The sequence below is a fragment of the Danio aesculapii genome, chromosome 20 (genome assembly GCF_903798145.1).
Source record: "Danio aesculapii chromosome 20, fDanAes4.1, whole genome shotgun sequence".
Classification (NCBI taxonomy): Eukaryota; Metazoa; Chordata; class Actinopteri; order Cypriniformes; family Danionidae; genus Danio; species Danio aesculapii.
This window is the reverse complement of record NC_079454.1, coordinates 40741475-40754803: the sequence shown is the minus strand read 5'-3', so window position 1 is coordinate 40754803 and position 13329 is coordinate 40741475. Positions and strand designations below refer to the sequence as shown.

The window sequence follows — 13329 nt, the reverse complement described above, 5'->3', positions numbered from 1 at the left end:
GCTAGTGGGGTACAAAACAATGACAAAATTTGCATTTAGAAGATATAAAACTGATATTAAGCATGTAACGTTTGTGTTTTGTCACTTTCACATAAATGGATCAACGTTTTTTTCACCTCCTCAGCTCATACTTCAGTTTCTCATCAAATCTTAACCAACCAAATGCTCTCTGGTATCTGACATGCCCCGCCTCCTAAAGATGCTTTTCATTTGATGTGCTTGAGCTCAACCACTCTCACTGGCAGAGCTGTGATAAAACAAAACACATTTGGCTGTTTTTAAAAGGGGAGAAGCTACTCTATGTCCTGCCCTCTCTTCATTTTTCACTTAAGATTTATGTCAAACACAAAATAAAAAAAATCACATTTTAAATCACTTCATGGGACCTTTTATATATTTTGAAGAAAGCTGGAAACTGGTAACTATTGACATATTTCTGGATAAATAATAAAAAAACTCATAATGGTATAAAACCACTCGAGTGTGAGTAAATAGTGAGTACATTTTCATTTTAGGGTGAACTATCCCTAAATACAGAACTATTTGTCTAAATCAAATTATCTTTTTTAGTTAATAATTCTGTGTTTATATTCCCCTACAGATTCAGTGCACCAAGTGCCAGTTTGTCTGGTGTTTTAAATGCCACTCTCCCTGGCATGAAGGCCTGAAGTGTCGGGACTACAGGAAAGGAGACAAACTGTTGCGCCACTGGGCCAGCGTCATCGAACATGGCCAGAGGAATGCTCAGAAATGCCCACGCTGCAAGGTAATGAACAATGTACACCACAGAAATGTGTACACAGAATTCAATGTTCTGAATACGCTGATGTTCACAAAGCCAAAGTTGATCATTTGGTATGGATTTGAGGCATTGATATCACAACCATACTTACTCTAATGGCCCGTTTCCACTGAGTGGTACGGTACGGTTCGGTTTGGTACGCTTTTATGGCCGTTTCCACTGTCAAAAAGCGTACCGAACCGTACCGTACCACTTTTTCGGCACCCTTTCGAAAGGGTACCAAACACGAGAAAGGGTACCAAAAGGCGGAGCCACACGCGCAGCTGAACGCTATTGGTTTACAGAGATATGTCATTCGCTTACGCAACAAGCCAGAATGAAAACAAAAAACCCGCCATGTTTGAAATACAAAGCGAGAGATTATAGCGGAATTAAAAATACATATAATAATGAGCCATGGTCGATCTGGGCTCAAACAAACCTTGTCGTCGTCTGGATAAATAGCCACAAATCCAAGAAGAAGAGCAGATTTTCCTGTGCCTCGTAGTTTTTTACGAGCCAGTCTGAGGCGCGAGCGGTTTCGCTTTCTTGCTAGCGCTCGCGCGCGTCTAACATTATATCTGAAATAACAAACTTCTTGAGCTAATGATAATAACCTGCGCTTGATTATTGACGTGCTTTTGAAACCCGATCCTGTCAGACACTGACAAACGCGAGAGTGAAGCGTGAAGAAACAAAGGAGAAGCCGGAAAAAAAGGAGCACACTATTTCTCAGCAAACATGAACAAAATGCCATGTATAACTAACTTATTATCTTCACATTTTGGACTAATATGAACCGGGAACGACGGAATTACTCTCTAACAGAGGCTACATGTGCTACTGAAGATTACAGACACAGATGAGAGGTTTTCACTTACTGTAGGCTATATTTTTGGGTTGTTTTTGAACCTAAATACAGACGAAATGTCTGATGTGTGTAGTTTTTCTGTAGTTGGTAACATATCGGAGACTGTAAGGGGCTGTATGTGTTTATATATGTTCATTTATTTAGTTATTTATTATAATTACAGACGTTACAGTAGGCTGTTTCGCACTGTCATTGATCTGCAGTTATAATCAACTCATGTTCATTGAAAAGTTAGTAATAAACATTTCTACACAAGTATTTATGTGTATGAAGCATCTGTGTTGTGAGAAGAGCTTTTCATATGATATGTGAGCGACCTGTACAGCTTTATTGCCTAGAGCGAGAATGACGTCGACTGAAACTTTCTGTCATACACCACGCCCACCAAAAGGGTACCCTTGTTAGTGGAAACGCAACCTTGATAAAGGTGACCCGTACCAAACCGAACCGTACCGTACCAGTCAGTGGAAACGAGCCATAAGGGCCATTTATATCGAAGTTCATATTTATCCGCATTTTTTATGTGTATATATATATATATATATATGTGTATATATATATGTGTGTGCGCGCGTGTGTATACATACATATACACACATACATATATATACAAAAAAAATGCGGCTAAATATCAACTTCGAAATAAATGGCCCTTAGAGTAAGTATGCTTGTATGGTGTATATATATATACAGGCTTGTTACGCTACTGTGCCTTTAAGGCCATAAAGAAAGTATTATATATATATATATATATATATATATATATATATATATATATATATATATATATATATATATATATATATATATATATATATAATACTATTTTTTTTACGGCCTTAAAGGTACAGTAGCGTAACAAGCCTGTTTGAGTGTTTGAGAGAGGTTGGAAAATTGTTATGTTAGTAGGAAGCTTTGCTAAAATGGCAAGTTGGGAAAAATAAAATGCTACTTAGCCGATTTAAAACACATAGTAGTTACCTAGCTCACACAAACTGAGACAATGCAAAAACTGAATGTTCCCATCTGAAGATTGTGCTAATAGTGTGTTTTTCTTTTCACTTCCTTCTGTCTATCTGTAATTATGCTCTTGGAAATCATGGCATTCCAGGAAGTCATAAGACTGGGGTTTGGGCAAAGCAGTCCTGAATTGAAGTTCACTTGAGACAGTTTTTATCCACTGACACAATTTTAAGAGATCAAGATGTTTTAAAAGGCGTTGCTGTTTCCAATCCGGACATGTGCATTTATGGAGGACACATCATAACTTGAGTGTCTGACATAGTGCACATACCTGAGCCAGACACCTGAGGGCTTAGTTTGCAGTAAGATCTTCACATTGAAACCTTAGTCAATGAGTCTTTCAAGCAGTAACACTGAATACCGCATTATTGGTTGAAATAACTACAGTGTCACCATTAAGCTGCACAATTTATAGTTTCAGCATCAATATCGCAATGTGCACATCCACAATAGTTACAGTTGAAGTCAGAATTATTACCCCCCCTGAATTATTAGCTACCCTGTTTATTTTTTTTTTCAATTTCTTTAATACATTTACATACCATAAACAAAAGTTTTAATAAATCATTTCTAATAACTGATTTATTTAATCTTTGCCATGATGACAGTACATAATATTTTACTAGATCTTTTTCAAGACACTTCTAAACAGCTTAAAGTGACATTAAAAAGCTTAACTAGGTGAATTAGGTTAACTAGGCAGGTTAGGGTAATTAGGCAAGTTATTGTATAACGATGGTTTATTCTGTAGACAGTCGAAAGAATATTGCTTAAAGGGGCTAAAATTTTGACCATAAAATGGTGTTTAAAAAATTAAAAACAGCTTTTATTCTAGCTGAAATAAAACAAATAAGACTTTCTCCAGAAGAAAAAAATATTATCAGACATACTGTGAAAATTTCCTTGCTCTGTTAAACATCATTGGGGAATTTTTTTAAAGAAAATAAAAAATTCAAAGGGTGGCTAAAACTTCAACTCTATATCGCAAGAAATGCAATGTTGAGTCAGGATTATAGTCTACTAGGAGCCACAGTTCAGAAGATATTTGTGGAGTTGTTGCGGTGAAAGGTTATAATCTAAATTAGGGAATGAAATCGCAGGTGATATTATATGATATTATCGTGATATTTTGATCCCGATATTGATAGATCTCCTATATTATCGATTCTGATATATCGATATATCACAAGAAAACCATCCGTGATGTATCATCATTTTTGTAAATAAATACAAAAAAATGCATCAAAGTTATAATTTTTTTTTTTTATTAGCAGCACGTTTTATAGAATTGCAACAATGTAAAACAGGCTCACAGCTGTCAAACAAGCTTAAAACTCTGATGTCCAGAGAGCAGATTGTGACTGAAGGTCACATCTCTAAATTAGTCATAGCAGCAGCATCTCAATTTTTTCCCCAAATAGAGACATCTAGTGAAATTGCGGTCATATCGTAAAATATAGGCCATGGGTCTCAAACTTGATTCCTGGAGTCCTGCAACTTTCCTTTGTTTATGTAAAGCTACACAAAACACATCCAATCAGCAACAACACATCTCAATAAAACTTTGAACAAAACTAATAACTGTAGCCTGTTGTGCATACATTTAGTTTTTAATGAGTTTTGTTAAGTTGTTGAAAAACGGTATGTATACAACTATGGTCTGCTCGTTTTGACACATAATTTAAAATATTTGACCAAGAAATTCCTTTTTTTTTGGCTGCGCAATTAAAACAATTCTAAATTAGTCTGAAATTTCATTTTTCCTGGTCTTAAAGTCTTCAATTTGACTTGGTAAACCTACAGAAACCCTGAAATAAAAAAATCCCAAAAATCTGACATCTATCCGATCAGAAAAAACACATGAAGTTACTGATTGAGTGTCAGTTGCTGGCTCATATTCAAGAGAATGTAGCTTTCAGGTGTGAATTTAATCAGGAAATGAAATTCATAGTAGTGAATTTTTCTTCTTTATATACCAACAGATCCACATTCAGAGAACAGAGGGCTGTGATCACATGACATGCACACAATGCAGCACTAACTTTTGTTACCGTTGTGGTGAGAAGTACAGACATCTGCGCTTCTTCGGCGACCACACTTCCAACCTGAGTGTGTTTGGATGCAAATATCGCTACCTGCCGGAAAAACCGCACTTACGACGGCTGGTCCGAGGCTCCGTCTGCAGTAAGTGCACATACAACAAAAGACTGAACTTGATTCATACATAGTCAAACCCGAAATTATTCATACCCCTGGGAAATTTTGACTTAAAGTTACTTTTAATCAACTATTAAGTTTTTTTTGTTTGTTTTTTTTTTTTTTTTACCGGAAATGACACCGACTTCTCCCATTATTAATTTAATCCCATAGTATAAGACAATGTACAAGAGGCATCATTGTGTGAGGAAAATATTTCTCAGCTTTTATTTACATTTGAAAAAACTATTTTGCCAGGGATATAAATATGAAATTTTGCGCTTGACTGCATATGCAATTGAATGCAAAAGACAAAAATAAACAGAACTTAAACAGGATATTTGAAAACTAATAAATCAATCACATGGGTAATAATTTTGCCTTCAACATATGTTCATTTGGAATATTAATAGTTAGACAATAAACATAACTTGAGCTAAACTCAATTTTATTTTTTTGCTCCTGCTACAGTATAATAGTGTGCTTTAGGTGCTCTCTGTAATTTACAGGAGATTTATTGTACTGTGAATGGCAGTCTTTGATACTGCATATTGTTTTTTCCATCATGGCATTTCCTCCTTGAACCCATTTGAGGATGCTAGGTCTAGAGGGGGTCGCACACCTGATGCGCCGCTCGGAGCTCGCTGCTCTCAGCGCCATGCATTTTAGAATTTTAAACATAGGTTTCTATCTGGGTACGCACATCGGTGCCGCAAGTCGGCGGCGCTCAGCTACGACTCAGGACACTGTTCATATTTCTGCCGTGCCACAGAGCGCCATGTAAAAACTTTCATTTTAAATAACACACGAATGTGTGCGTCTGGTGTGGGATACTTTCAACTGTCATGTGCGCCATGTCGCGGTGCATCCGGTGTGTGACCTGCTTGACTCTCTATATGTTGTTTTAGAAACAACTTCCCAACAATGAAGACTTCACCAAAGTTCACCAAAAATTGAAAATGACCCCATAATTTACTCGCTCTCAAGCTGTCCTGTTTATTTGACTTTCCTCTGTCAGACAAATACAGACGGAGTAGTTTTAAATGCCGTCCTGGCACTTCCATGCTCTAGAATAGCCCTTTTTTGAAGCTTTCAAAAGTTCATAAATCCATCATAAAACTTAACCATACACCGCCAGGGGTTTAACACATGTCTTATGAAGCAGATCAATGCTCTTTTGTCACAAAAATATTTAACATTTTGAAATTATAAGCTTAAATAGCTGACTCTAGGTGGCTGACAAATGCATGTATGATGATGCATTAAGTAATAGATGTGTCTCACACAATTTGTTTACCACAGAAGACAACAACATGCAAGAAATCTGGTTGGCTTGGTGTTACGGTACAAAATTATATCATACAGTATATTACTCTTAATCTCACTCTTCCACTACAAATGCATCTTATGTCATATGTCAAGATAGAGGTCAGCCAAGACGTTTGCACTTTCGGCAGGCACCAGAAGGCAGTTAATTGAGTTTTTAATCATTAACAATGTGAAATATTTGTTACAGAACACATCAATTTACTTCATAAGACATGCGTTAAGCTGCTGGCGCCGTATGGGTATGTTTCATGTTGGATTTATGCACTTTTGTAAGCTTAAAAAGGCCAATATCCAACACCGTTATACAGCATCAAAGAGCCCAAATAAAATGTTACTGCTCAGGATAACTGTTTATCTTACAGAAGTCATATACACTCACTGGCCACTTTATTAGGTACATTTGTCCAATTGCTCACTAACACAAAACTCTAATCAGCCATTCACATGACAGCATGTAGACATGGCCAAGACGATCTGCTGCAGTTCAAATTGAGCTTTAGAATGGGGAAGAAAGGTGATTGAAGTGACTTTAAACATGGCTTGGTTGTTGGTCCCAGACGGGCTGGTCTGAGTATTTCAGAAACTGCTGATCTACTGGGCTTTTCACACACAAGCATCTCTAGGGTTTACAAAGAATGTTCTGAAAAAGAGAAAATATCCAGTGAGCAGCAGTTCTGTGAGTGCAAATGCCTTGTTGATGCCAGAGAAGAATGGCCAGGCTGGTTCAAGCTGATAGAAAGGCAACAGTAACTCAAATAACCACTCGTTACAACTGAGGTATGCAGAAGAGCATCTCTGAACACACAACACATCAAACCTTGAGACGAATGGGCTTCAGCAGCAGAAGAACACACCGGGTGCCACTCCTGTCAGCTAAGAACAGGAATCTGAGACTACAATTTGCACAGGCTCACCAAAATTGGACAATAGAAGATTGGAAAAACCTTGCCTGGTCTGATGAGTCTCGATTTCTGCTGCAACATTCGGATGGTAGGGTCATTAACAACATGAAGACTGGTTTCTTAAACATGGCAAAGAGTTCACTGCACTGGACTCCACAGTTACCAGAACTAAATCCAATAGAGCACCTTTGGGATGTAACAGAAGATTCACATCATGGATGTGCAGCTGACAAATCTGCAGCAACTGCGTGATGCTATCATGTCAATATGGACCAAAATCTCTGAGGAATATTTCAAGTACCTTGTTGAATCTATGCCATGAAGGATTAAGGCAATTCTGAAGGCAAAAGCGTGTCCAAGCCGGTACTGGTAAGCTGTACCTAAGAAAGTGGTCGGTGAGTGTATACTGAGGATGGCTTGAGCGTGAGTAAATCATTGGGTATTTTTAGTTTTTTGGGTGAACTATTCCTTTAAATCTCAAAGTTGCCACTTATTATTTAAAGGAAAGTTTGAATTCACTGATAATTTTCAGTCAGCCATTGCCAAAAGCAGTAATTGTAACTATCAATTTTTTTAAAGTGAATTAGTTCAAACGTTAAACATCAATGAGTTTAATTTGCACTGTTTCATAAAGTGCTTGCGCTGTTCTTTAGATAGAATCAGAAATCAATGTGCAAATCAGACGTCGCTAGTATAACTACACATCTAAAAGCGTGAGGTCGCTACGATTTACTATTTACAGCAGTGTTTTTAATTTTCTTCTCTTCTTCTGTCTTGACCCGTTTACATTTCTTCCTATTCTTACACATTGATCCAAGTAATGTGTTTAATAAACCTAATAGCCATGATCGGATAATACATCAATTATTTTGAAAGATCTTAATCGTTGTTATATCAAACCACTTGAATCAACTCAATACAATTCTGCTTTATTTAGTAGTCAGTGTAGATCGCAAGCTCATCACTAAACATTAATTATCATATATTTTTATCACTGTACAATCTCTACACTCCCAGGAACAAAATATGAGTTTGCTTTTACGTTCAGGATTTATAGCTACAACAAAATGTCCTGACAGAACTAGAGCACCTGAAGAGAATAGTTTACACAGTTCCAGACCGGGCTAGTTTATAACCTCCTGATAGTGGCTCTGTGATCTGCTTTTAGTTTGCATATGTCATTGTGTATACTTTACATGAGCCGGTGATTGTGTGTGCTGTCCTCAGGCCAGTGCAGTCAACCATAGTATGAAACTCCATCATTCATACATCACAGACAGCAGTGTTTGGTCAACAGGTCACAGAGTTCAGGTTAAACAACTCTCCGAGGAAGACCGATGCACTCCATCCATTTCTCTTTAGTCAAGCAGTAGATAAGAGTTGTAAATGTGTTTGCTTTTGTGAGTCTGAATGCTTTTTTCTTTTGTGTTTGACAGTGAGTAAAGTGCTGGTGGCTCCAGTGGTCATTGTCCTTGTGGTGGTTGTCGGAGCTCTGGCTTTGGTCGTAGGTAAGGATTGTGTAACACTTATAAATCTCACAAATGTCCGACAAATCTCCAGTTTCTTAGTGGTTAAATACAGTCTTTTGAATGAAGATCAATTCAAGATGGACATTTGAGGTTTTTAACCATACAATTATGAGTGTCTCACATTAGGGCTGAACAATATATTGTTTGAGCATTGATGTGGTAGTAGTAGAGAACTTTATTAATCCCTGCGAGGAGAAGCTCATTTGAAAATAAATTATTAGATTAGCTTAGATTCAACTTTAATGTCATTACACATGTGCATGTACAAGGCAACGGAATGCAGTTTAGGTCTAACCAGGAGTGCAATAGCAGGAAGTGCAGGATATATGTGTAAGTTATAAAGTGCAGTTATAGATATATACAGGTTGTATTAGCTATGAACAGAGATTAACAATAGATTAATATATGTACAGGTTGCTATTAATAATCTGAAGTATGCAGATAGATATGAACATAATTACAAATATATATGTGCAGTGGCTGTGTACCATTTTAAATGAAATAGTACAATGTAGTGGGTTGAATATGTGCAATATTTAATGTACAAATATTAAATATTGCAGTGATTATAGGGAGTATATGTTATGACGAGAGTGTGGGGGGGTGTATGAGGCAGCAAAAGAGTTAGTGGGGGGGGCAGAGTTTAAAAGGAAGATAGCTCTGGGGAAAAAGCTGTTCCTCAGTTTGATGTTTTTTGTCTGGGGGAGTCTGAAGCACCTGCTGGCAGGACAGGAAACAGTCTGTGTGCAGGGTGAGAGGAGTCCTAGAGAGTACTGCGTGCTCGGTGCAGGCAGTGTTTCTTCTGGATGTCTTCAATGGCTGGAAGTGGGGTCCCTGTGACGCGTTGGGCAGTTTTCACCACCTGCTGCAGTGCCTTATGCTCGGCAGCAGAGCAGCTACCAGACTGTGATACAGTTTGTCAGGATGCTCTCTATTGCGCAGCGATAGAAGTTTACCAAGATGGCTGAGGACAGCTGGTTCTTCTTAAGCTGCCTTAAGAAAAAGGGGCGATGGTTAGCCTTCTTGACCAAGCTGGAGTTGTTGGCCTACTCATCCCTTCCTGAAGTTCACAATGAGCTCCTTGGTCTTAGTGATGTTAAGGAGAAAAATTATTGTCTGTACACCAAGTGGCCAGATGCTGTATCTCCTCCCTGTAGGCAGTCTCATCATTGTTGGTGATTAGACAGATCACTGTATCGTCATCTACAAACTTGATGATATTAAACCACTAATACCACAAAAAACAGGACAACACTTCAAACAACAGTACAAAAACACACAATTTGCACCAACTACACATCACAACTTAATAAATAACTACGCAGGAAAAAAAAACATATAATTTTTAAAAAAACCTGACAGTGGTTGGGATAAAGGACGTTCTAAATCTCTCTGTGGAGCACCAGGGCATTACTAGGCTCTCAATGAATGATCTCTTAAGTGTTCTATAGGTATTATTTAGTGGATGTCCTTCATATGTCAAAATAATCTTAAATTTAGCCCTTTAGTTTTCTTTTTACAGTCCCCTCAGGTGAATTACAATTAAAACCAATAATAGAACCAATGATATCGCAATGTGTGTATTCGCAATAGTTACACTGCAGGATTAGATTGTTTATTAAAGATTAAAGGATAAAGATATTATTAAACGTTATTATTTTTTTTAAATTATCTATGCAATAATGACCATGTTATTTTACATTTGATTGTTCATTTTTTGTACTTGAATACTGTTAGACTCCCCAGAAAACCACAAAGCACTGTTTATTTCACTTGCATTTTTTATTTATATGATTTTAATTTGTTATATTTAATGCAGATGCTCCGCATAGAAGATTTGATCATCCCAGTTGATCTAAGTTAATGAAATCTTTCAAAATAGAGCTATTCAAATAATCTAGTGAAATTATACTCATATCGCAATATACATATCACAACAAAACAAAGTATCACAATGTCAGATTTTTCCCAATATCGTGCAGCGATATCTCACATGTTAGTATTTATATGTGGGATCCTCAAATCTGGTTTGCTAGATTCACATGGTGCACGATTGTTATAGTCACAACAGCAAATTAATTTGACAACAACAAAACTCAAATTGTTTTTGTTAGCTATTAAATGTTAGCTAGTAAAAATTACTATGAAGTACAACTAGAGCTGCATGATATTGGAAAAAAATATGACATTGCAATATTTTTTTCTGCGATATATATTGCGATGTACTTTGTTATAATTTTTGGTCAAACTTTTATTTTAAAGTTCAATTCTCGCTCTTAGCAAACCATTTTGACTTTTGCTTCAATCAACTCCTAATTTACTCCTTATTAATAGTTATTGAGGTAGTTTAGGTTTTGGGTAGGATTAGGGATTTAGAATAAGATCATTTGGAATATGTGCTTTATAAATACTAATAAGCAGCCAATATCTCAAAATGCATGTTAATAGGCAACTAGTAAATAGTGAGAATTGGTCCCTAAAGTTTTGCCAAATGTATTAATTCTGGTTGATTGGAATGGTTCTTCAGAGAAGTAAATCATACATAAAATGTAATAAACAAACTACAAGCATAGATAAATGCAACAAAGCAAAGATAAAAGTGAAATAAACAGTGCATGCACTATGGTTTTGTATATGTAAATGTAAAAAATAAACTGCAAGGTCAACTCATCATTGCATATCTTTGTGTTGTGACTATTGCAGATGAACACATTGTGAAATCGATTCTGAAACAATATATTGTGCAACTCTAAGTACAACTGTAAAAAAAAAATCTGCCAAGTAAAAAAAAGGCTGGGGTAAACAAAATTATTTCACATTGACCCAACACAAATCAATTAATTAATTAAACATAAAAGTATTAAGTTGTCCCCAAAAACCCTTCAGAAATATGTCGATTCAACTCATTTTAAATACGTAGTTTGAGTAAGCAACCATATTTTTTGAGTGTGTGCATTTTAGTGGCCAAAATGGATTTAAAAAGCCATTTTTGGATTAATTTCCCTTATAAACTTAGAATTGTGGATTTAGATTGAATTTACAATCTTGGTCTTGGTAAAAAAAAACTGTAGGTGATTTGGCTGGTAATGTTTATGTGGGTGGTGAGAGAAAAATACAAACATTATTGAATTGGATGGCTATAAAATCACCAACTATCACCTGTAAATGGTGAAAATCTCTTACCTCCACCTGAGAAACAATTACTGCCTGAACAGAAAGTACAAGAAATATATATATATAGCAAATAATGCAGGCTTATTTGCCAAATTCTGCTTTATATTTAGACTTTATTATTATTACTTTTTTCTCTGTCCAGGTAATCCCATACTGACTCTATAATGTTCAGGTGTGGACACTGTGGAGTCCAGTTCATTACTGTCAATGCTTTATCAGCTGCTTTTCTATCCAGCTATAATTGTCCTTTTCAGATGAAGAATGATGTTATAACCATTATTAACCATTGATAGAAAAACAAAACAAGACTTTTGCACTGTACTGTACATTTTTAATGGAATTTGAATATTTCACAATCATGTTCTGTCATGAATCTATTTGGAACCGTTAAAATGTGCATTGTTCAATAAATGTATGTTGCATTCATATTTGCCTATTTTTTCTGGAAGGGCTTTTTTCCATACAGTGGGGGCTATAAAAAAAGCCTTGTTAGCAGTGTTTGCGTGTTTGTTTGCCTGTGTTTGTGAAATGAAATGAAAGTAAAAAAATGTTAATATCTCACAGATGTAAACAGACATCTTACAGTAATCAGTATTTTTTGGTGTGAAGTGCAAAATGTGAAAAACACAGTCCAGAAAACTGACAATAATGTTTAAATATTATTGTCCTAATTAAACTAAAGCCCTGGTCAGATCACACGAATTTGTTATGATTTCAGCACGATTTCCTTGACGTAGGATGACATGGGGATTCGTAAACGACAAATGGGCATCATGACATAAGATTCAATCATTTGTTGTTGTGTCATGTGGGATCGACAACCGATACCATGCCTGCGACACCATCGCAGAAAGTCTAGCATGTTTAATTTTTTTCTCGTTCTTCACGACGAGTTCCGTCACATGGGTGACACTGTGCAATAGTATCACAATTTATCAGTTATCTCAGTAGATGTCTCCATTCTCACAATGAGTTTCTCAGTTATCTCATCCTTCCAACAGAGTTTGTTCTTTCGAGATAATCTGGGAACATGTTCAGTGCCGCGAATACGTTGCAAAAGCATTTCCTGCTTATTTAAATTTGAATAAGAAACAAAAACCAACACAAGCTCAGTGTTGTGGCGCAAATAGCAGACTTGTTTTAAAGTGCTTCACCTCAAATGTTATTCGTTATTCTTATTTCAAAAAGATATTTTTTCCAAATAAAATATACAAATTGTATTGTTTGTGCTCCTCCACTACTTAACTATACAGGTGGATGATTTGTTTCACTCTGAGGAAAATATAGATTTTATAAATGCTTTACTGTGATTGTATCACAAATCTCTGTCATATATTTGCTCATTTTTTAATGTCATTAATTTAAAGATTATGTCTTGAGCATCTGATTTTTTTCTTGTTGCTGCTTATGTGCTGTAATTTTCTCCTCATTGGTGGCAAATTCAGGCGTGTTTAATAAGAAACCCATGGCAGGACAATATACGTTTAGATTTCAATCTCAAAATTGTTTCAATTTAAATTTTAA

At 36.1% G+C, this 13329-nt stretch overlaps 1 protein-coding gene across 1 annotated transcript in view; it reads left to right on the top strand.

Annotated features, from left to right (window-relative positions):
* The window catches only part of rnf217 (ring finger protein 217), a 44443-nt gene extending 34902 nt beyond the window's left edge, over nt 1-9541 (top strand). The window contains exons 3-6 of the mRNA XM_056480623.1: nt 602-766; nt 4658-4859; nt 8539-8621; nt 9359-9541. Of these exons, the coding sequence (XP_056336598.1) occupies nt 602-766; nt 4658-4859; nt 8539-8621; nt 9359-9541 (633 nt within the window). The remainder of the gene's footprint in view (nt 1-601; nt 767-4657; nt 4860-8538; nt 8622-9358) is intronic.
* The last annotated feature ends 3788 nt before the right edge of the window (nt 9542-13329 follow it).